Source organism: Marmota monax, unplaced genomic scaffold, assembly GCF_021218885.2.
Source record: "Marmota monax isolate L192 unplaced genomic scaffold, Marmota_monax_Labrador192_F-V1.1 WCK01_AAM20220418_F8-fsc00042, whole genome shotgun sequence".
NCBI classification, from domain to species: Eukaryota; Metazoa; Chordata; class Mammalia; order Rodentia; family Sciuridae; genus Marmota; species Marmota monax.
This window is the reverse complement of record NW_026693008.1, coordinates 2517501-2542661: the sequence shown is the minus strand read 5'-3', so window position 1 is coordinate 2542661 and position 25161 is coordinate 2517501. Positions and strand designations below refer to the sequence as shown.

Below are 25161 nucleotides of genomic sequence, written 5' to 3'. Positions count from 1 at the left end.
GGAGGGAGGCTTGGCGCTGGAAAGCAGAGCTCTGTGAGGTGACAGTCCCCTCTCTCACCCGCTGAGGCTGGGTTCCATTAGCCTTAATAGGTGTTACAGGGGCATAATTAGGCCACAGATTCCGATAGCCTTAATTAGCTCAGGCAAGATGGAGAATCAGATCCTGGGGGCCGGGGCTCATCTTTCAGGTGGCGAGCATTCCCCAAAACCCCAAGCCACAGAGCTTCCCAGTTGTGTGGGGGTCAGCATGGGTCTGGGTCACTGACACTACCCAGATGGCCAAACCTCCCGCTCACCCGCTGATTCTTAACCCTTTTTATTATGATTCCTGAGCTCCATTCAATCTTCCTTCTCCCTGTTAAGTGAGCAATAGGCTGGGACAAAATTAAAGGACGGTGGCAGGAGGTCGGCACTCCAGGGTACCTAATAAGAGTAATAACAACTCCTACATCAAATGAGCAGGTGCCAGGAGGGGTGGGGGTGGGCTTCCTGCGTGATACCTCCCACCTCCCAGCAGCCCACACGCTGGTGTTACCTTTGCTCAGGAAGCTGAGGGCCTGGGAGAGTCAAGCCACGTGCTTGGGGTGGATTTCAACCAAGTCAGTTTGACTCTTCAACACTCAAGTGCTATAGCTGGGCTCAGATCAAGAAGCAAAAAGGGCTCTTTCTGGCTTAAAATCAGCATACTACAGTGACATAGCCACATCAATGTTACACCAGCTTAATTCACAATAGCTAAGCTATGGAAGCAACCTAGGTGCCCTTCAACAGATGAATGGATGAAGAAAATGTGGTCTATATATACAATGGAATATTATTGAGCCTTAAAGAAGAATGAAATGATGGCATTTCCAATGGATGGAACTGAAGACTATCATACTAAATGAAATAAGCCAGACTCAGGAAGGCAAAGTCCGAATGTTTTCTCTGATATAGAGATGCTAACACACAATAAGAGGAAAAGGGGAAAAATAGCAGTTCATTGGATGAGACAAAGGGGAATGAAGGGAAGGGAGAGGGATGGGAATGGGAAAGACAGTGGAATGAATAGAACAGAACTTTCCTATGTTCATTCCTATGAATTCATGACCAGTGAAACTCCATGTCATGTTCAACCACAAGAATGAGATTCTAATTAGAATAAGTTATACTCCATGTATGTAGAATATGTTAAAATACATTCTACTATATATAACTAAAAAAACCAAAATTTTTAAGAAGGCTTCTTTCCACTGCAGAGTAATCTTCTGAGATGCTCAGTGGGGAGACCCCTTCCCATCATATCACATTCTCCTCTGATTTGGTCCAGAGTGACTTAGATGGGGACTAACGGTTTCCAAGGGGAATTCTCTGAGTCTAGGATGGGCTTCCTGTGTGGGCACTGCTGGCAATATGAGCCTACATAATTCTTTGTTGAGTGGGAAGGAGGACTGCTGATCTGTGCATTATAAGATGTTTAAATCTAACTTCTCCTATGAGAAGCCAGTAGCACCTGCACCCACATATTTTTGGGTACAAGGGATTGAACCCAGGGGTACTTAACCACTGAGCCACATCCCCAGCCCCCCTTTTTAATATATATTTTATTGATAGAGTCTCCCTGAGTTGCTTAGGGTCTCCCTAAGTTGCTGAGTCTGGATTTGAACTCGTGATCTTCCTGCTGAGCTGCTGGGATTACAGGTGTGAGTTACCATGCCCAGCTGCATTCATAGTTTTGACACCCAAATATGTTTCCCAACTTCCCAATATCATCTGGGTGGCAAAACCCATCCCCTCTCACCATCCCTACCCCCTCTGATCCAGATCGCCCTGCTCCCACTGATCAGAGCTTGTGAAGCCTGTGGTGGAGATTCCCCCCTCCCTTGACTTTGTACCTGGAACTCATACTCACATATAAAGAAAGAAATAAAAAGGATGAATTATTCTTGTCTGTTCTCTTCTTTCACTTGCAGCTATGAGCTCATTCTGTGCCCAAGGAAAAGACACAAGTAAAGTCAGAACTGGACTTTTCTGTCTTCAAATTGGCTCTTCTGATTTTAAAAGGCACCATGTGTTGGGAAAAGTATAAACCGCAGCCATACCCCAGAGAAAAAAACCCCAACATGGCGCCTAAGCACCTCTTCTTCCTACCTTCTTCTTTTCTACAGTGGCGCGAAAAGTTCCCACCGTGTGAACTCTCCCGCCGGCGCCAATTTCAAATCTCGCTGGCGGGGAACCTTAGCCCCAATGAGAACTAATTCCTGGGCTCCGGAGCTGATATCTGAAAGAACTTGCCAATAAACGGGTTGCCTGCCATTTATCTAAGCCCTACCATCTCCCCCTTAGTTCTATATAAGCACACAGCTTTTTGCAATAAAATTGGAATTCTCCAGGCTAAGTGTCTTTGCGTGGGGAATTCTTTCACCGTGAAGGAGTCTGCTCCTGCCAGGACAAGAGATCTTGGCAAGGTAATGCCCACTCACCGCTAGGCAGTACAGAGTTAGTGCCAGGGACTTTCTCAGCAAAGAGCACAATGTCAAAATCAGAAGCAAATCCCCACAGGTGTCTTGGGACCAATAACAGACAGGCAGGCATCTTGGATGGGGCTGGACAACTGACTCCAAAAAGCAAGGATCCCTTAGACTCAGCACAGCTGAGAAGTAAAGATTTGTCCCAAAGAAAGACCCAGAGAATGGAAAAGCACAGTCCCTGCTCCACTGGGCAAGAAGCAAAATGGACAAGTTTTTGTCTCTATTCCTCATACACAGGGGGGAAAAAAGGGAGAGAAGACCAGAGTTGGATAATCTGCAAACTGGATCAAGGAACCCTTGGCAGGGAGGAGCCGAGAAGGGCTATCTTCTGGAAACAAGGAAAGATGGCGGAACCATGCTAGCTTCGGCCAAGTGGGTGGGGATTCCGCGTGACACTTTAAGCTGTTGCACGTTTCTTTAGTAAAAGAAAACACTAGGATTTTTCTTAATGACACTGTAGTGGAAGACACAGACTTGGTCTTCTGAACGGTGTCCTGTATGTTGGCTCGGCCCGATTTGTGCCAGCAGTCTCCCAAAAATGTGTCCCGGTGTGGTCTTGAGCTGGGGAGGGTAGGCTGTAGGGGACGCCTGGCTGAACGAACTAGAAACACAGGAATACGCCTGCGCATATGTGCACCTATGCGCAGACGCAGCACATATGCACATGCGCACATACGCACTCGCACATGCGCACACAGCAGCCGGGATCCCAAGGGTGAGGCTGGTAGCAGGTTCAGGGTGAAAATTCCTTGTGGGTGAAACAAGCAACCCTCCAACCCACCAACCTCACATTTCTGAGACTTTGCTCTCACTGTCTTTTGATTTTCCTATTGAGCTGAAATCTGAAATACGAAATGTGCAGTTTGATTTCGCACTGAGCACTGTGAGCGTCCTGTTGTCCCCTGTCTCTCATGCAGTCATCAAAGGCATGATCTTGGCCACTGTTGTCATCTTATATATCTAATCCTTGCTGCATCCTTAAGGAAGATACCACCGCATGCATCAGAGAAGGTGCTCTTCACTAACTGAGATGCTGTGTGCTATGCTGAGGGCTAGCTGAGCTCAGGACAGCTCCAGAACTTTTGAGATGAAGCCTAATCTAATTTTTCTTTAGTCTCAACAGGAGGCTGGGCCCAGGGCTAAGGGAGGATGTAAAGGGGTAGGAGCACATAGATGCAAACTCTGTTTTTTGTTTTTTTGGGTTTTTTTTTTTTTTTTTTTTGGTTACTAGGGATTGAAACCAGGGACACTCAACTCCCGAGCCACATCCCCAGCCCTTTTAATATTTTATTTAGAGACAGGGTCTCACTGAGTTGCTTAGGACCTCACTAAGTTCCTGAGACTGGCTTTGAATTTGCAATCCTCCTGCCTCAGCCCGGGAGCTGCTGGGATTACAGGCGTGCTCCACCTTCCTGGCTAGACAAGTTCTAAGCATGGGTAAGCTGCTCAGTGGTGTTGACTGCCCTACAGGACACAAGGAATCTGGTTTCTGTGGCTCAGTGGTCTCAAAAGGGGCATTTGTTGAAAAGGCTGATTCCTTGGTACAAAATAGAAGACAACAGAGACAGTCATCTCATACTAGATAAAGGTTCCAAAAACATACAGTGGCGAAAAGAGGCCTCTTCAACAAATGGTGCTGGGAAAACTGGAAATCCATATGCAACAAAATGAAATTAAACCGCTATCTCTCAAAGCTCAACTCAAAGTGGATCAGGGACCTAGGAATTAGACCAGAGACCCTACACATAATAGAAGAAAAAGTAGGCCCATATCTTCATCATGTCAGGATTAGGTCCTGACTTCCTTAGCCAGACTCCTACGGTGCAAGAAATAAAATCAAGAATTAATAAATGGGATGGATTCAAACTAAAACACTTCTTCTTAGCAAAGGAAACAATCAATAATTTGAAGAGAGAGCCTACAGAATGGGAGAACATCTTTACTACATGCACATCAGAGATAGCACTAATCTCCAGGATATATAAAGAACTCAAAAAACTTAACACCCAAAAAATAAATAGCCCAATCAATAATTGGGCTAAGGAACTGAACGGACATTTGAGAAGAAGATATACAATTGATCAACAAATATATGAAAAAATGTTCAACTTCTCTAGAAATTAGAGAAATGCAAATCAAAGCTACTCTAAGATATCATCTCACTCCAGTCAGAATGGCAGTTATCAAGAACACAACAGATAATAAGTGTTGGCGAGGATGTGGGGAGAAAGACACACTCATACATTGCTGGTGGGATTGCAAATTGGTGTAGCCAATATGGAAAGCAGTGTGGAGATTCCTTAGAAAACTTGGAATGGAATCACTCAGCTATTCCCCTCCTTAGTCTATACCTAAAGGACTTAAAATCAGCATACTATATTGATGTAGTCAGGTCAATGTTCATAGCAGCTCAATTCCTCCTGCCTCAGCCTCCAGAGCCACTGGGATCACAGGTGTGCTCCACTGCGCCCAGCTTATATTTAATACGTTTACAACCCAGGTAGGAAAAAAGAAGGCACCAGTTATGAAAGCCTAAAAAATGCACCAAAATATTAACACCAAACTATGTCTTAATTTTTCTCTTCTACTTTTCCTACTGTTCATATATTAAAAATAAATCATAAAAACCCGAATTTCAAAGCCATTTTCAAGTGGAAAAGAGCAATTTCTTTCACTTCCCTTTGTGAGCTTCCCAGATGCAAACGCTCCAAAAGAATTGTGTGCATATTCTTGAAAAATTCCCTTCAGGCGCGATTTTTGCACCATTCCGAAGCACAGTTGCCGCCTGGCTCCCCCGTCGGCCCCACAGTCTGCATCCCCACACCCCGACCCCCCACCCTGAACCCCGGCCCTGCCGCCACCGTGGAATCAATTTTCTAGTGTTGCCTTTTCGTTATAAGATGAATAAAATCAGTCACCTCTTCTGCCCTGTCAGCAGCGCGGACGACTCTGGTCACAGGTGACTGCCCCTGTCCAGGAAGGTTAAAAATATACCTCCCCAAGAGCCAGCAAAAATCAGGACACTGGAAAAATTTCTATGGACCCAGAAAATGTCCATCAGACCAAGGCATGTGGCAGGAATGGGCTACTCCGGGGCAGGGCTCTGTCCCTCTGTCCCCTGCTGCCCTCCTCTGGCACCTACTGTGGGAATGTCCTCTGCTTCCCTCCCCCACCCAGGAAATCCACTCAGAGAGCCCAGTGAGAGGCCGCTTGGCCCATGACTTTCACTCTGTGGGTTTCTATCCAGGCTCTGTTCTGTGGCCAGGAGTGGAATTCACAGCTTTTCTTTGGGGGTGGAGGGGGGTACTGGGGATTGAACTCAGGGGCACTCGACCACTGAGCCCCAGCCCCAGCCCTATTTTGTATTTATTTAGAGACAGGGTCTTGCTGAGTTGCTTAGGGCCTCACTTTTGCTGAGGCTGGCTTTGAACTCACGATCCTCCTGCCTCAGCCTCCCGAACTGCTGGGATGACAGATGTGCACCACCACGGCTGGCCTGGAGCTGGAATTTTGATCCTCGTAAACAGAAGAGTTGTGTGGTATCAAGGGATAAAGACAGTCTCTAACCCTTTCCCAAGCACATCCTAGGCTGGACCTGGAGCTGACTGATGGGTGAATTCCAAGGGCTTTCAAGCCTGCAATTCCAGGCTGAGCCCCACATCTTCCCCAGCGAAGGCAATGGACGGAAAGATCTAGACCCTGCAACTCATGAACATGTCTGAGGTGCTGTCACTCAAGTGATGGGCGCCGCTGGTTATGAGGCTTTACCCAACTATTCAGATAAAGCACATGGGTAAGGGGATGGCCACCCCAGCTCTGCAGAACAGAGGAATTTTCCTCCCCCAAACTAAATGTGGAGCTGTTTTGCATTATGAGGATTAAAAAGCATTTCAGACATTCTTGGTAGAGTGAGCTGTTCCAATCGTTGCTTCAGATCCTCACGTGGCCGTTTTGAAATTCTCCTCCACTTTGCCAAGGGTGCTGGAAAAACCACCCACCCACCCCAGCCACCCGTCCCCCTGGGTGCTGCTCAACTTGGCTTCCCTTCTGAGGCGCAGGGGTGATGCCGTTGGGGTTGTACATCAGTAATGCTGATGGGGGTGGGGGGGTGGACCTCTGTCCCTGCTGTGTCAACTCACACGCACAGGCCTTCAGCTGAAGCTGGCCAGGGTCAGAGGTCATAGGGCAGCAAGGCTTGACGTTTCTAGTATTTTCTGACTTGCCTTTCCTCTGACTCCCGGGACCTCCCCACACCAGGAGGGAACCTCGGCAACTTCTCCTCTCAGCTGCTGGCATCCTGCACCCTGCTCACACCTGGAAGATGTGACCTTCACCTCCTACCTGGGCTGCACCGTCCTGCTTCCTGGCCCTCTCTGCATTAGCACCTGCAGAGAGGTGTACCTCCCTCCCTTCTTGCCCTGACATTTTAAGAAGTCTCCGTGGCCCTTAGTAAGAAGGCCTAAGCCCTCGGGCCCTTAAACGAATTGGAACTCTCTTCCTTCCCAGAAGTCTTTTGACCCTCTGCACCATCCAGCCATGGATCTTCTCCCAGCTCCTCATACTTCCCATATAGTCCCACCACAGGACCTTTGCACAAGCTGCTCTTGCAGCCTAGAATGTCCCCTCCTTTATCTCTAAGTACCGCTTTTTCAGGATGCCCTCTCTGGCTTACCTGACTTGGCCAATATCCCCTTTGCCTCCCTTTCTAGCCCCATGCGTATCCCAGATGCAATTTTAGATCACACAACTGGTTGGTGACTGTCAACTGCCATAGGCTAGGAGGGAGAAGAAGGAAAGACCCAGGTCCACTTTTCCTCAGCACTGCCCCCTCCACACCCGGCCTGGGCTGTCATGCCAACTGATCCAGATGACAGCTACTATTGGGGAACCCTGTTCTCAATTCTTTATGGGAATGAACTCATTTATTTCCCACAGCGTCCCCACAGGGCTGGGCACTGCTGTCACTCCATTCCAAAGATGAGGACACCGAGGCACCAGAAGAGATGTCAGCTGCCCAAAGTCACACAGCTGTTAAACTGCAAAGTCCAGATTCCAGTGTCTGTGGGTCACGGTCTCCAACTGCTGGAATCACCGGGCAGGCGCTCACGTCCGATTTGCTGAATGAGAGCATGAGCGGAAGTCACCGCTCCTCTTCTCTTACCCCATCCACAGCCAGACTTCCTTCCCATGTGCCCCAGACTTTGCTGGTCCTGTCACCCCTTGCAGAAAGGAACAGTCTCATAATCCTCCCCCAGAGTCCTTCACCAGGGACCAGCTCACAGTCTGCAGCTGTCCAGGGCTGTGGCCTCTGTCCCCAGACCCAACTCTTTTTTTTGCAGCAAGGGGTACCAGGGGTTGAACTCAGGGGCACTCGGCCACAGAGCCACATCCTCAGCTCTATTTTGCATTTTATTTAGAGACAGGGTCTCACTGAGTTGCTTAGCGCCTTGCTTTTGCTAAGGCTGGCTTTGAACTTGAGATCCTCCTGCCTCAGCCTCCCAAGCGGCTAGGATTACAGGCAAGCGCCACTGCAATGGGTTACTTTATTTTTAAGACCAGGATCATCCAGGTTCTGAGCTGCTTGAGACGCTCCTTCAGGGAACAGCAGGGTTAAAGAGCTTTTGCAAAGCCCCCAGGCGGAGGTGGGGTGAATGGGGGCTGAGCCTGCCTGCCTCACGCTGGGCGAGCATAAGGGATGGCTGTGTTTTCGAAGAAGAAAGGACTGTATGCTCCCAGTTCTAAACAAACAGAGAGGGGCCAAGGCCCAGATGGGAGTCTGGCCAGCCACTGGAGTTATCTGCTTCTCCAGATATGTTCTAAGGATAAAGGCTGCCCACAGAAAGGTCACGCTTCATGCCAGATTAAACACAACAGGCTGAGTAACAGTCACTATCTATGGAAGGAAAAAAAAGAAAAAAGGTCCATTATCCTGAAGCCTCAGTCAGAGGAAGGACGGAGGAGTTTGGCCTAAGCTTCTGGGGCACATACGGTTACTCACATTTTTGTGGTGTTGGGGATTAGAACCCAGGGCCTTATGTGTGCAAGGCAAGCACTCTAACAACTGTGCTATATCCTAGCCCCCCATCCCGATTTTTTTAAAGATATTTCTTCAATTCTCTGCTTCTCATGTTCTTGTAGAGCTTGTTTAGGAGAAAGAGGAGCCTTTAGGAATATATATATATATATATATATATATATATATATATATATATATATATGTTGTAGATGGACACAATACCTTTATTTTATTTATATATTTTTACATGGTGCTGAGGATCGAACCCAGTGCCTCACACGTGCTAGGTGAGCGCTTTACCACTGAGCTCCAGGCCCAGCCCTGCAGGACTATTTTAAATTCAAAATGAAAAACTGCACAGCTCTGGACACTGGGAGAATTCTGTAGCTAAAATCATGAGCAGCATCTTTGGAAAGAGAAGGAATTAACAATGGAGAGAATCAGGTAGCCAGTACAGAAAGTCAGGTGTGTCAAAGACTGGAGCAATAAAATTGAATGCATTTATGATTTAATTCCCACCAAGTCCCTTCAAAGGAAGTGTCATTAGTCACCAAATTGCAGGCACGAGGAAACAGGAGTCCTAGAGAACTTAGGCGACCTGTTTAAGGCCACACTATTCCCTATTGACAAAGGTAGAATGAACCTAGGGAGTGGCTCCAGGACTCACTTGAGAATGTCCCCAGAGACTGAAGATGGGATTAATATTGTGCCCACCCATCAGCTCAATTATGTCATGTGTGAGGTCCAAAAGGGCTGCCATTAACCCCCGGGGGCTCATTAAACTAATGACAATTAAGTGAAATTCGAATTTCAGCCCTTTGCTATTGAACACCTGAAATGTTGCTAGTATAATTGATGGCCTAAAACGTTCATTTCACTTAATTTTAATTTCAGTAGCCACATGTTGCTAGTGGATCCCTACCTTGAAGTTAAGAATTTTTTTTCTTTCTTTTCTTTCTTTCTTTTTTCTTTTTTTTGTGGCACTGGGGATTGAACGCAGGGAGCTACACCCTCCTACACCCTCAGTCCCTTTTATTTTGAGCCAGGGTCTCATTAAGTTGTTGAGGCTGTCCTCCAACTTGTGATCCTCCTGCCTTGGCCTCCCAAGTAGCTGGGATTATAGATGTGCACCACCACGCCTGACTTGTATCCTCAAGTGTTTTTTCAGACATGATTCAGGGTTGTCCCAAAAATCTGAGGTGAAGAGGGGCTTTAGTTACTTTGCCCAAGCATCCACAGAAAATCATGAGGATAAGTAGTTCGTGATCTCAAGAGCTCAGAAGGACAGCCTGGACATTCTTTCTCACTTGGGTTTTCCAAGATTTCCCAACCTTGAACTCTCCTGGTTTCCTTCCTCACGAAGCCCAATGTGAGGCAATACCAGACAGACCCAGGCACAGTGGTCCTCAGAGGAGGGTGCACATTGGCACCAGCAGGGAGCTGGTTTGAATGCAGATTCCGGAGCCCACCTCTGAGTCCTGCTGCAGGGGCTCTCTGGGAGGCCAGGGAGGCCACGTTTTCACCCAGCAGCCTGATGGTTCTAACGCAGGTGGTTGAGCTCCGAGAAACTCAGACACTCTGCTTCAGAGCTGAAGGACATATTTATCTGCTGGCCTCTTAAATAATTATAGCACATAAATCTTTCGAGAATAACACAGGCGGGCTGGAAGCCAGGCAGTTATCACTATGCATTGATGGCTGGCCTCTACGATGTCAGGGAGACCTGCCACCAGGGCCTCTTTTTTTTTTTTTTTTAATCTGAAACACAAGGGTAAAGAGATTTACTGTGTGTGTGTGTGTGTGTGTGTGTGTGCGTGTTTTGGTGTTGGGGATTGAACCCAGGGGCACTCAACCACTGAGCCCCTCCCTAGCCCTTTTTCTATTTTATTTGGAGACAGGGTCTCACTGAGTTGCTTAGGGCCTCGCTAAGTTGCTGAGGCTGGCTTTGAACTCGAGATCCTCCTGCCTCAGCCTCCTGAGCTGCTGGGATTACAAGTGTGTGCCACCGCACCTGGCAGATATCTGCTTTTTATCCTTGGGGACAGATGGGAACACAGATGTGAAAGCATCTGAGGGGAGATAAAAGGTAAACACACTGTATAGACATCCTATGACTCAGAAATAGGTTCTGTCTAGCAGAAGGTTTAAGTAGGTTACACATTTTTAAAAAATCCATGTTTTTAACCATGCTTAGAAAAACTGGAAGATCTGAGAAGATGTGGCTCATGTTAGGTTAGTGGCCTGAGGTGGCTAAGAGCTGGGCTCTCGAGTCTTATGTGCAGCCTTATCCGCTCCAGTACTGAAAAGCTGGGTGACTGGGCAAACCCCTTGACCTCTCTGTTTTTCAGTTTCTTCAACTTCAAAATGAGAATTGTAACACACTCCCCTTATAATTAGTAACAATTTAATAAAAGGAACTAATATTTCTAGTGCGCCTAGAGTAATATTAGGCATGTAGTAAGAGTGATGTACATGTTCGCTAAATAAAAAAGATTCCTGCACATGGAAACCGGCAGCAGGTGGAGCTAAGTAATCACTATCCCCTTCAGATGCGGTTGACACACAAACTATCGCAATCACAGGCCGACACCTTTGACTATGGGGTCCCTAGTGTAAGAAGTCCATGTGTGGCCCTGGTTCCCCACCCTTAAAGGGACAGACAGACTTAGTGCGTCTTAGAACAGTTCCTGTCAAACTTTCGTGATGAGGGACCGGTTGGTTTTATTTTCCATCCACTGTCGACCAGTGCATGGCGCTGCCCATGGCAGATACACCGCCCTCCCCACCTGTGACTGGTGGTCTACTGCCTGCTGGAGAGGATGAGCCCTTGATCGTGAACTTGACTATGGCAGCAGTGGCGAGCTGAGCCTACTGTACAGCGATCGCTCCCATCTCAACCAACATCTAGTCTTCGCAAGCCGGCTGGATGACCGTGCTGCGGGCAGCATGCGCGAGGGCCTCTCCCTCTCTCCACTTGGGCCATTCCCGCCCGCCAGCCTTTCCTCGTCTCTCTCTGAACACTGCTGCGTCTTTATCTGCAGTGGGACTCACAACAGCCTCAGCCTCTGTGCTACGAGCCTTGAGGTCCCAAGCACCCCCAGGCTGGGACACTGGGTATTGCATATACTGCCATCCGCTTCCAGCAGCCCCTTCTCCTGAAAGTTGTCTTTGGCCAGTGGGAGGTGCCTCGCCCAGGCCACGCCCATGGCCTTGCCTAAACCACGCCCATGGTCTCACCCAGGCCACGCCCATGGCCTCACCTAAACCTCGCCCACAGCTTCGCCCAGGCCACACCCATGGCCTCACCTAAGCCACGCCCATGGCCTCGCCTCCCAGCCACTCCCCAGCAGCCCAAAGCCAAGGACCAAGGGGCAGGGTGGCCCGAGATGTCAGCGCCTGAAATGACTCTCTGGTCCCATTCACCCTGCAGAGGAGGTGTCCACACTCACTCGGCTCCTCGTCTGGTCCTGTCCTGTTCCTAGAGTCCCTCCATCATCAGGCCACCTACAGGGAACCTCAGTAAGGACAGAAGCCACCTGGAACCCGGGCTGATGGTCCTTGGGGCAGCAGGCAGGTGGCGGGAAAGACCCTGAGATCCCGAGGACCAGCGCCCAGCCACCCAGCGCTCAGCCCCCAGCGCTCCCCCGCTGTTTCGAGGCCGGGAACCTACCTGTGGCGTTGGACAGGGCTAGGGACTCCATGGAGCCGCGGGGGGTCTGCTCGGTGGGCGTCATGTCCTCCGTGTATTTCAGGGAGCTGATGGGATGGCGGGGCCGACACTGCTGAGCCGACAGGCCGCCGCCGCCCTCCTCCTCCTCCTCCTCTTCCTCCTCCTCCTCGTACTTGGGGACTTGGATGCTGCCTCGGGGCTCACTGAAGCTTTGACTGGACATGTCACTGTAGCTCTCCTGGGACCTGAGCCTCCCTGGGTAATAGTCCTCCCGGCAGTCCTTGATGAAGCTGCCGCCGTGTCCCTTCATGGCCATGGACGAGCTCCTCTTGGGGTTGTTGAAGTGCTTGGGCCACATGTCGGGCTGGGCGCCGGCCGCCTGTCCCCCCGGACTGTAGGAAGTCCTGATGTTGCACTGGCTCAGCAGCTGCAAGGGGCTCTGGGCCTGGTTCTGCTCCATCTTGTTCCCGTAATGGTAGGGCTCATCTCGGCTCCTCCAAATGGGGTCCCGGTTGAGGCTGGGCGTCTGGCTGGACAGGCTGAGCAGGTCCATCTGCAGCGACAGGGGGTCCACGTCGGCCGACAGCCGGTTGGAGCTCACCTGCAGCTGGCTGTGCTGGTTCAGCATGGCCTCCTCCGTCTTGCCCTTATTCTTGCCGATCTTGGCGCTGCGCCGGGACTCCTTGGCTCGGGCGTTCTGGAAGGCGGAATCCGACGAGTCGGAGCCGTTGGGGTCCTCCCCGGCGCTGCAGGCCCTGGAGCAGAAGATCTGGCCCTGCTTCGGGAGGAATGGCCGCCCCAGGAGGGACTTCTTGCAGTGAGCACAGCAGAAACAGGTCTCGGTGGCGTGCCAGTGCTGCCCGTCGTAGGTCATCTGACCTTGGTCGATCCCTGCAGAAGTAAGAGACAGGGAGGAGGCTGAGCGGCTTTGAGCATCGCATCACCACAGGATAAAGCTCCCTGGGCTGCCTCAGGATGCAGAAGAATAATGTAGCAAAAAACAGCCGGCACGACAGCACAGACCTGTCATCCCAGCAGCTCGGGAGGCTGAGGCAAGAGGATAGCAAGTTCAAAGCCAGCCTCAGCAAAAGTGAGGTGCTAAGCAACTCAGTGAGACCCTGTCTCTAAATAAATACAAAATAGGGCTGGGGATGTGGCTCAGTGGTTGAGTGCCCCTGAGTTCAATCACTGGTACTAGGGGAGGGGGGTGGAAATCAATGACCAGTCCCCATATTCTCTTAGAGTTTATCCTACCAGCTTCTCCTAACTTGTTTGCTCCCAACACAGAGACTCTAGATTAAGTGTTCCTGAATCCAATTCCCTGTACCAAAAAAAAAAAAAAAAAGCCCATCCATGCATTCTTCCTGGGATACATTTTCCCCAAACAAACAGTAATACAGGTTGCACATCTCTAATCCCCAAATCCAAAATCCAAATGCTCTAAAGCCAAAGCCTGAGACTTCCTGAGTGTCAACTTGGCACCACCATGGGCAGAAAACTCCATATAATGAAACTTGGCTTTGTGCACAAATAATTAAAAATAATATATAAAGTTATCTTCAGGCTACGTGTGTAAGGTGTATAGGAAACCCAAGTGAATTCTGTGGTTAGAATTGGGTCCCATCCCCAAAGAATCTCATTATATATATGAACATTCCAAACTCTGAAAAATCTAAACTCTGAAACACTTCTGGGATCAAGAATTTCAGAGAAGGGGTCCTCAACCTGTAAAAATACTAATATGAAAAAGCAATGATTTAGGCATTTTGCTTTACGCATTTTGTACGAATGTGTGTGTGTGTGTGTGTGTGCAAACTCATTTAATCATTAACTGTTTGGTAACTGTTTGATGTAGGTTTATAGTATTATTTATCATCATCATCATCATCATCATCATCATCATCATCAATATTTTGGTACTAGGGATTGAACCCAGGCATGCTCTACCTCTAAACTACACCCCCAGTCTTTTTTATTTCTATTTGGAGTTAGAGTCTAAGTTGTTGAGGGTCTCACTAAGCTGCAGAAGCTGGTCTCTAACTTGTGATCCTCCTGCATTGTCCTCCTGAGTTTCTGAGTATTACAGGCATGCACTGCTGTGCTGAGCAGATTTGTGTTACTTATCCCATTTTTCAGATGAGGAAAACAAAGGCACAGATGCCTAAAGTAATATAATGGAATCAGAGATGAGCTGTACCCAGAAGTCTTACTCCTAACCATGATAGGAATCCTGTCCCCTTCACTCAACTTAGGTGTCAGTTCAAATGCCAACTCCTTGGAGAGGTCTATGTGCCCACCACAATAGCAGCTCTCCTCACTCTCCACCCTTCCCTGATGTCTTTTTCGTCATAGTATTAATACTGCCAGATGCATTATTGTAGGTCCGCATTGGTTTATTATTTCTCTTTGTCCCTAAAAGTGATGCTTTATGGAGACAGGGTCATTAAGTTTCCTGTGGTATCTCCAGGACTCAGAACATGGCCTGGTGCATGATAGGGTTCCTCCCATATTAAACGAATGGGTGAACTGAACCCCATAACCAGTGTAAGTCATCCCAATGAGTAAGCCACAGGAGTAGCTATGGTCTAAATGTACATCTCCCCTCCAAATTCCTACGTTGAAACCCTAACCCCCCAGGGGACTAGATTAGGAGGACTTTTGAGAGGGAATTAGGTCAGGAGAGTTCTGCCCTCATGAATGGGATTAGCGCCCTTATAAAAGAGGCCCAAAGGGATCTGCTTGTCTCTCCTGCTCTGTGAGGACACAGCAAGAAGGCATCATCTAAGAACCAGAAATGGGCCCCTACCAGACACCAAATTTGCCAGTGCATTGACCTCAGACTTTCCCATCTCCAGAAACCTGAGAAATACACGTCTGTTGTATTACTTTGGAGGATGGGTGCTGAGGATTTGAACCATGTTCTATCTTACACTATTTCAGCACACCAAAGAGACCGAGGCAGTGTGTCATGGTTTGGATATGCAATGTCCCCCCAAAGCTTATGTTAGACAACGCAGGAATGTTCAGAGGTGAAATGATTAGGTCAGCCATGAATTAGCTGTGAATCCACTAATCAGTTGATTAATCCACTTGCTGGGTTAATTTGAAAGGACAACTGTATTGGGCAGTAACTTGGGTAGGTGGGTGTGACTGGAGGAAATGGGTCACTGGGGGCCTGTTTGGGGGATTGTATCTTGTTCCCTTGGCTCCATACTACCCCTCTCTGGCCATGTCCTGAACTGCTTTCCTTCACCACGCCCTTCCACCATGATGTTCTGCCACACTTGGGCCCACCGCAATAGATGTAGCCAACCATGAACTGAACCTCTGAAACTGTGAGCCCAAATAAATCTTTCTTCCTTTATGTTTTGCTTGTCGGCTATTTTGGTCAGTGACAAAATGCTGACTAATGAACAGTGGAATAGAAAAAAACTGTGGACTTTAATTCTTGGTAAGAAACATGCTGCTCCAGGTAAGGAAAACGTTGGGCCCAGTTTGTGAAAGACATGATCCTCCATGGGCATGCACACCCGTCCCTTAAGAATACCAGGAAAGGGAGACGGAGCTGCCCTGCTGGTGGGAGTCTGCCTGGTTTATACATTCTGAGCACTGGAGAGCTTCTCTCAGCCCCTAAGGTCCTTCCTCTCACCAGCTCTCCTGCCTCTTCTGGTGTGCAACTTAATCTCCCTGCCATTCTCATGCCATGATCTTGGGGTGGGGCTAAAGCCACTGTAGGACCCAACCCTGGCCAGTAACAACCTGTCTGTCCCTATCTCCCAGCCCCAGGGGCAGGCTGGGATCAGGCACATGACCTGCACTAGGCCAGTGGGCTTTGGAGTTACATAGTACAGTGTTTTTATTTACTTCTTTTTTTGCAGCAGCTGATGAACTGGCAGAATGGCAGCTGGAGATGTTGGATTATGTCAGTGCACAATGACAAGCCTCCTCAGGAAGGCAGAGTCCACGGGGTCCATCTCCAGTGGCCACAGCTCCTGAGCCTGGCCTTTGAAGGGATGACTTCTAGAGACTTGCCTAGAGAGGCAGTGACAAGAAACTGGGGGGAAACAGGCAGGAGAAGTGGTGCCTGCAAAGCAGCCTCTTCCCTCCGGGCCACCCCAAGTGACAGGCCCACTGTGAAACCAAATCCATCCCCATAAGCACCAGGTTCCCAGGGGAAATGAGCTGAGGAGTTGGCTCTGAGGCTCCACCCACACGTCCTCAGCTCTGTGGCTCCGCCCACACTTCTTCTGTTCTGTGGCTCCACCCACACACCCTGAGGCTCCACCCACACTTCCTCAGTTCTGCGGCTCCCCCCACACACTTCCTCAGCTCTGCGGCTCCGCCCACACTTCCTCAGGGCCAAGACTCCGCCCACACTTCCTCAGAGCCGAAGCTCCACCCACAAGTCCTTAGCTCTGTGGCTCCACCCACACTTCCTCACAAAGGCGGGTTCAAATCCCCAGTTCCACCCCATTCCAGTGGCTTCTCAAGCTGCCCAGCCCACCTGCTTGGGTTCAGATTTGAGCTCTCATTCTTTCCAGCTGTATGACCCTAGGCAAGTGGCTTCAGTCTCTGTGCCTGGGTCTCCTCAGCGGTACAACGGGGACGATTGCAGTTCTTACTTTGGAGGATGGGTGCTGAGGATTTGAACCACGTCCACAGACCTGGACCTGTTACCTGTTCTTTTTAATTAATTAATTAAGTTCACAGTAGAGTGCATTTTGACATAGTACACACACGGAGCCAGACTTGTCATTGCTCTGGCTGTGCGTGGTGCAGTCCCTCCAAGCAGTGCAGCCCTACCCGTCCACAGGGTAACAAGACCTGTCTCTTACCGTCCTTCCCCACACCCCACCCCTCCTTCCCTCTACACAAACCACAGCTCCTTCATTCTTCCCATCCCCCAGCCCCACTGTGGATCAGCATCCGCTTATCAGAGAAAACATGCGGCTTTTGGCTTTGGGGGACTGGCTTATTTCACCTAGATGTCACCTTATTCTAACTGTTCTTTTCTTTTTATTAGGAGTGAAAGCCTGGCTCCCTCTTCGCCAAGGGCCACTGCCTCCTGCAGCCCAAGAACAAACCCTGAGGTCACGTGGTCGCCTTCCCTCTCCTCCTTTTCCCTTCCCCTCGCTGAGCCAAGGGTCCCAAGGGCTCATGCTGACAACCCCCACTGCCCTGAGCCCTTGGCTGTGAGCAGCTCCTCAGTCAGGGACACCCCCAGGGGTGTGGCCCCACCCACGCCCTGCCAGAGGTGCGGGGAAGCGCAGGGCAGGTCTCCTGGGCTCCACCAACTGTTCTCTTAGAAATCAGCAGGGGCATCTCTGAGATGCAGCAGCAGGGGCCTGGAAGAAGGATGGGCTCTGGTGGACCAGCTGTCAGAAGCAGCCTGGGAGGCAGCGCAGGGAGCCTGGTAAACCGCAGCACCGTCAGCGGGCCCTCTGCACTGCCCCTGAACTCCAGACAGCTGGAAAAGGGCTCTGCGTTCGTCTGGGCGCTCCTTTTTTTATTCCCTCTCTAAGCCCTTCAAACACTTCTCAGAGGGCGGACGTGTCTAGGCTGCCGCAGCCCCGGTCTGTTTATAGGACTGTTTACTCTGCTGTGCGCAGGCAGGAGTACTGTTGCCCTGGCAACGGCTGCCTGATGCAGGGTCTGCTCGGAGCGGCTGGATAAATATGGAATATTTGTACAAGTATGGTCAGAGGTACAGCACTGGAGACCGAGGTATGCATGATACACAGCACAAGGAGGCTTTGCAGGAAAGTGCATTTGAAAAGGAACACCAGGGAGAGCCATTTAGCGACAGCAGCAAGCGCACCACAGGCCACAGCGGTCCCCTTTTTCTGGTCAAATATGGATGCTTTTATGGATTTGAGAGGAAGGGAAAAAAAGAAAAGACCAGCAAAAGCCCTGAACTGCTGATAGAAGAAGAGGCAGACATGACCAAGTGGCAAAGCCATCTTCTCTCCCCTGATCATGACCCGGAGCTACAGGGTGGAAATCCTAAGTGGCAGCTTCAGGCTTGGAGCCTCCATGGAAAGGGAGGGGAGATGGAGATCCTAATGGGAGGTGCTGCTGCTGTGGATTGGTTCTCTGTCGCTCAGCCCCTCTCCTTTGAGACTGGAGAGTTCCTGGGTATATGATGAGCTGTTAGGCTATGAGGGGAGACTGAGGGGTTTAGGACACAGGGCACTTGCATCACCCAAGTCCCCCAAAGGCAAAGCAGCCAGATGACGGTCTCCCAGCAGTGCCGATCCCCAGGTTGATACCCTGCAGCAGGGCAGGCCTCAGGGGACCAGGGCAGGGTCTGTGGGAAAGGGCTGGCCACCCACGCATGCCCACTGAGCATGCAGCAGCCACCCTGTGCACAAAGTGGGTGCTTCTGTCTGCACAGGAATCTCCCCAAACACTAGCTAAATTTTCATATGACTGCATTATTATGATGAACCAGGACACAAACCACTTCTTTTTCAGTCCTAATAAAGCCTGTTAAGAGGGTCAAAATGGGCTCCCAAATACATCATCTCCCCATCTCTCTGTAGGTAAGTTCCCCGCAGCTCCTGAACAGACCGGGGCTGCTGCATAAGCCTCAGGAAGATCAGGCTGTGGCCTCACCCACAGTCATCCATGGCCAATTTGTTTTTTGCTCCTCCAAAGGGTAGCTCCTTCCCAAGTTTCCAGAAAAGGCAAACTGAAAGAAGCAGCCACATGCAGCCTGAACTGGAACAGGGCTGAACAAATCGGTTATTTTGCAAAGGGAAAATGCTTTCCACCATGTCGGTGGACCTGACTGCAGGTTGGGGGTTTACAGTTGATGAGCCATGTGAGTTCTCATTGCTGACTTTTGAAAGAAGACATACTTGCCAAGAGCCATTGGCTTCCTCGCCTCTCCTTCCCTACCTCACTAAGTTGCTGAGACTGGCTTTGAATTCTCAGTCCACGTTGGTTCCTCCTTCTGCTGATTCCCGAGGAGGATAAGGAAGACATCTGTTTATCTTTCCTCCTGAGGCTTCTCCCTTTCCTCTGGTACTGAGGCTTGAAGCACATGGACCCACCTCAGAGGTGGACCTATGGCCAAGTCAGGACCTAACGATGCTTATTATTATTATTATTATTATTGAATCCAGCGCTTGGATAAGTGTTCTACGACTGAGCTACATCTCCAGAACCTTCTTTCCTTTTTATAGATGTCAGATCTTATGATTTTTTTTTTTCGGTACTAGGGGCTGAATCCATAAGGGCTCTACCACTGAGCTACACCTACACAGGGTCTAAGATGCCCAGGCTGGCCTCAAACTTAAGATCCTCCTGCCTCAGATTCCTGACTCACTGGAATTACAGGTGAATACCCCTGCACCTGGCATAGAAAAGAATATCTGGAGGAACTGACTTAAAACTCGAAGATACACAGTCCCTATGATGTGAAAATGGCTTATTCTCAAGTGATCCCAACAGAGATCAAGCACTTGAGACATAGAGGAAAAAAAAAAAAAGACATTGTTTGAACCCTTGATCTATCCTTACCTGAAGCTAAACTATTCCTTTTTTTTTCAATGCTAGGGATTGAACCCACTGAGCCATATCCCCAGCTCTTTTTTTGTATTAATTTAGAGACAGGTTGTCACTGAGTTGCTTTGGGCCTCACTAAGTTGCTGAGGCTGGCTCTGAACTCTTGATCCTCCTGCCTCAGCCTCCCCAGCCACTGGGATTCCAGGTGTGCACCACCATGCCTGACTACTCCTTGGCTTTTCTAGCAACATGAACCAAGAAATTTCCTTTTCCACTTAAGCTAGTACACGCTGGGCTTCTATTATCAGCAACCTAAGGGATTCTGAATATGACAGACACAGAGGAGGTCCCACCGGGAAGTGAGTGCCAAGCACCGCCTTACCTATATGTTGGGCACAGGTGTCACAATATTCCGCATACAAGGACTCGAAGCAGTGGCAACAGTAGGGCCTCCCCTCCTTCATGATGTAGCGCTGGCCGCCCAGCACCGTCTCGCACTCGAAGCAGCAAAAGTGTTTCATGTGCCAGTGCCGCCCCTCTGCTTCCGTGCATTCATCTGCAAAGATGATCTGGAGATGGGGAAGCCAAATGGTCAGCGTTTGAGACCCGGCCATAAGAGCACACTTGGTTTCTTGTACGAGGGATTGAACCCAGAGGTGCTTAACCACTGAGCCACATCCCTGACCCCTTTTATGTATTTTATTTAGAGACAGGGTCTCACTAAGTTGCTGAGGCTGGCTTTGAACTTATGATCCTCCCACCTCGGCCTCCCAAGCACACTTCTAAGCAGGAAAGTTACAGGAGCCCTAAACTGGAAGGGCAAGGAAGCAGGTCTCACCCATAAATCGTTAAACAAAACCAGTCTATGTGTGTGTGTTCTGTGTCTGTATCAGTTCCTACATTTGGGTTTGCCTGAAGCACAGTTAAATATGGTGCCTGGCCTGACCGGTGATTAACTTAGCCACATTTAAATAAGAGAGAGAATGTTTTACCCTGAAGAATATAAAGAAGAATGAAAAACAGCTCTTGGGCACACTGGACATACGTGTGTTTCATTTAGCTGCTACACAGTATGTTTAGGAATGGAAAATATCATGCAAACACCTGGAATCCTGGTTTGTCCTCTGAAACCTAATACTGACCGAGGCTCACTATCCATTCCTGCACGGTGGTAAAAGGTGGAACTAGGCAGCGAGAGTGCTGCTTTCAGAGGAGAGGCATGTTGTCCAGTTTGTCACAGTCCTCACTACTCCCTAGTGCCTTAAGATGGGGCAGTAGCTTCATTTACGACACCTACCCAGCCCGCTAAAGCAGTTGTGTTTTGTGTACTGATGGACAACTACGCTACATTTCAAAACACTCTTATTAAAACTTAACACCAAGCTACAGTCACCAAGCCAGCATGATACCGACCTTAGGATGGACGTGGGACTAACTAGAAGAGAGTCCAGGAATAATCAGTCAATGGCCCACAGATTGTCAAAAAGGGTGCCAAGAGCATTCCACGGGGAAAGAATGGTCTCTTCCATAAATGGGGCTGGGACCACTAGGAAAGAATCGATTCAAATCCTTACCTCAAACCACACGTGCAAGGGATCAAAGACCTAACCATAAGAGCAAAAACTGACAAGGGATCAAAGACCTAACCATAAGAGCAAGAACTGATAAAACACGTAGAAGAAAACACAGGTGTAAATGTTTTTGCCCTTGGGCAAGGCAATGATTTTTTAGATATGACACTAAACATATAAATAAAAAAAGAAAAAAGCAGATAAAGTGGACCCCATCAAAATGCAAAACTTTTATGCTCCAAAGGACATCATCAAGAAAAGGAAAAATACAACAAATAATAATAAATGCTAGAAAGGATGTGGAAAAAGGAACACTTTTACACTATTGGTGGGACTGTAAATTGGTATGATCGCTATGGAAATCAGCATGGCAGTTTCACAAAAGACTAGGCATGGAACCACCATACGACCCAGCTATACCACTTCTAAGTATTTATCTTGAAGAATTAAAGTCATCTTACTACAATGACACATGCATACCCGTGTTTACAGCAGCACCATTCACAATAGCCAAACTATGGACCTAGGCTAGGTGTCTACCAATGAAAGAATGGATAAAGAAAATGTGGTGTATATACACAGTGGAATATTACTCAGCCTTAAAGAAGAATGAAATTAGGGCAATTTGCAGGAAAATGGGTGGAACTAGAGATCATCATGTTAAGCAAAATAAGTCAAACTCAGAAGGCTAAGGGCTGTATGTTTTCTCTCATATGTGGGAGCTAAAGCGGAAAAAGGAAATGAAAGGTGAGGATGGATCTCCTAAATATCAAAGGAAAGAGACCCAGGGGTGAGAGGCAGGGGAGGAGGGGGGATATGCTGGGGAGTAATACTAACCAAAATATATTATTATATTGTGTGCATGTACAAATATATAATCATAAATCCCATCAGTATGTACAACATAATGTACCAATAAAAAATGTAGGAAAAAAGAAAATGAAAATAACACCATAAAATTGGAGAACATATTTCAAAATTATATATTGCATAAAGGACTAGTACCCATATTATTAGAACTCAGTAAAGAAAAATAACATATTGGAAAAAAATGGCAAAGGATTTACACAGACATTTCTCCAAAAGAGAATATACAAACAGATGATAAGCATTACTAGTAACTCAACATTACTAGTAGTTGTGAAAACATGAATCAAAACCTCCATGGGATATCACTTCACAGATACTGGAGGACTATACCAAAAGACATGGATGAGACAAAAGCAGACATTAATAAGAATATGAAGAGACAGAATCCTCATTCATTGAGAGCAGGAATGCAAAATGGTGTAACTGTTTTTGAAAATAGCTTTGCATTTTCTCAAAAAGTCAAACTTAGGATTACCATATGACCCAGCAATGCCACTCCTAGATAGATACACATGCAAGAGGGTAAAATATACCTAGAATCTATTCACAAGCAACTTCGTTCATAATAGCTAAAAACAGAAACAATTTCAATGTTCATCAATTGCTTAAAGGTTAAGCAAAATACATATAACTCAGCCATGAAAAGGAATGAAATACTCGTATACACTCTGACATGGATTAACTTTGAAAACATCCTGCTAAGTGAAAGAATCCAGATGCTTTTATTTCATTAATAAGAAATGTCTAGAATATATAAATCCGGAGAGACAGAGAATTTAAGCAGTGGCTGTCAGGGCCTGGAAAGAGAAGAATGATTGCTAATAGAGACAGTCTTTTTGGTTGATGAAAATGATCTGGCATAAAACAGGAGTGATGATCTCACAACTCTTTGAATACACTAAAAACCACTGAGTTGTCTATTTTCAAAGGGGAACTTGAGCTATGCACATTATATCTCAATAAACACAAATTTCAAAGTACAATTCCTTCCATCATTGCATTCTCTTTGGCATTAGTGAACCCAAACTTGCCTTAAGGGCATGGATTGCCAGATGTGGAAACTGAGGCAGGATGGTAAAGAGATGATATAGAATCGCAGAGCTGGATCTGAGTTCAGTTCCCCAGTGTATGCTCACAGAGTCTCTCTGGTGCATTGCTATTGGCATTAGAACCCAAATTATTATAATTATTTTTTGGTACCATGCTGATTGAACCCAGGGGTGTTAAACCACTGAGCCACATCTCCAGCCCTATTTATTTTACTTTTTTTTATTTTGAGACAGGGTCTCGCTAAGTTGCTTAGGCCCTCACTAAGTTGCTGGGGCTGGCCTTCAACTTGTGGTCCTCCTGCCTCAGCCTCCTGAATTGCTGGGATTACAGGTGCCCTCCTGACATTGAGAATCCCTTTTAGGCCATTTTATAAGAGAAACACCCATGTGATTGTGGGTTCCAGCTGGAAAAGGGCAGTGTTCTCTCCCAGATTGCTTGCTTATAAGGTCAGGTGGACCCCAAAACACCTCTATGCAGAAGGAAGCCTGGGTCTAAGGCCTTACCCCACAGGATTCTCATAAAAGTGGTCAGGTTTGGACCGTTCCTCTCTCTGCTCCCAGTCATTCATTCTGAATCAGGTCTTCTCTCCTGCAGCCCACATATCAAACATGAGCTTACTTCTGGCTCAGGGGAGGGATGGGCCAGGTAGGGGCCTTACGTTCTATTCTGACTTCTTACTTGTGTAACACATTTGGACACCGCCTAGAGTTAGGTGCCCTGGCAGAATAGCCATCTGCCCCCTGAATTTTCACTGAGAACTTGTTTAAACAATGGGTAAATCAAATAGCACTACCCAGTCTCTTCTTTTCTCTAATCAACCTGTCCCGTCAAATCTTGGGCAAGTGGCACCTCATATCATTCCCTAGGATTTAGGCTGAAATCTAAAGCTTCACAATGCTTTTTTTTTTTTTTTTTTTTTAAAGTTCTGAGCTGATCTAGTGCCAACCGTATCCCCTTGGGAATTTCCCTGGCCACACTCAGTAAATTGGGCCATAAACCCAGCCATGTAGCGACCTTATTTTTGCAGGGATTGGGGGTGTGGTTCCTGGAGATTGAACCCTGAGTCTATACCACTGAGTTATATCCCCAGACCTTTTTCTTTCTTTCTTAAGTTTTGAGACAGGATGTCGCCAAACTGCCCAGGCTGGCCTGGAACTTGCCACCCTCCTGCCTCTACTTCCTGAATCACTGGGATTACAGTGGGCTGTCACCACACCCAGCGAAGGTTCTTGAAAGGGTTAAGGTTTGCCTATAGTTCTCTGCTGTACAGGGAGCTACAGAAGGAGGAGGCTGTGGCTGTGACGCAGCCCAGGGGGTGACAGGGAACAGGTGCAGGCTCTGACCTCATCGCAGGCTGCACAGCGTGGCTTCAGGCACTCGGCATGGTGCCGGCCGCAGTAGATCTTCCCGTCTTGGTAGAAGTAGATCAGATCCACCAGGAGCTCATTGCAGACGGTGCAGATGAAGCATGGCGGGTGCCAGCAAACCCCGTGGCCGGCGCGCGAGGCGAACACGGCGATGTCCCCGCCATTAATCTGGCCTCCGCACTGTGAGCCAAAGAGACACATCAGCACCCAGACACCAGCCCCATCTCCTAGTGCTGTGCACAAATGACAAAAGGCCGCCACCACCAGCTGGTGACCAGCCCCACTGTGTTCCTTCCTTTACGTTCCTTGGCGGGGCAGGTCTTGCGGGTCCTTCTCCTGCCCTTGCCTAGGGTCTCCATGAGATGACAATAAAGAGACCTGGAGAAGGAGGTCTCTTTATTGTCATTAGGAAGGGGGGACGGGAAGAAAAAAACCTCAGCATAACATCAGGCAAGGGGCCGTGCATATCTTCTAGAAATTCCAAGCTGCACTCAGAGGGTCACCTGCTCAACACCAGCAGGAGCAGGCTGGGGAGGAAGGAGGGCAGGCGAGGGGCGTGGCCGAGGGGCGTGGCCGGGGCGTGGCCGAGGGCTGGGGC

General features: G+C 48.4%; 1 protein-coding gene across 3 annotated transcripts in view; it reads right to left on the bottom strand.

Moving 5' to 3' along the window:
• The window catches only part of Prickle2 (prickle planar cell polarity protein 2), a 328682-nt gene that overhangs the window by 26024 nt on the left and 277497 nt on the right, over positions 1–25161 (bottom strand). For all 3 annotated transcript variants that reach the window (XM_046452953.2, XM_046452954.2, XM_046452955.2), the window contains 3 exons: positions 24540–24743; positions 20088–20274; positions 12197–13087 (listed from right to left, as the gene is read on the bottom strand). In XM_046452953.2, coding sequence (XP_046308909.1) covers positions 12197–13087; positions 20088–20274; positions 24540–24743 — 1282 coding nt within the window. The remainder of the gene's footprint in view (positions 1–12196; positions 13088–20087; positions 20275–24539; positions 24744–25161) is intronic.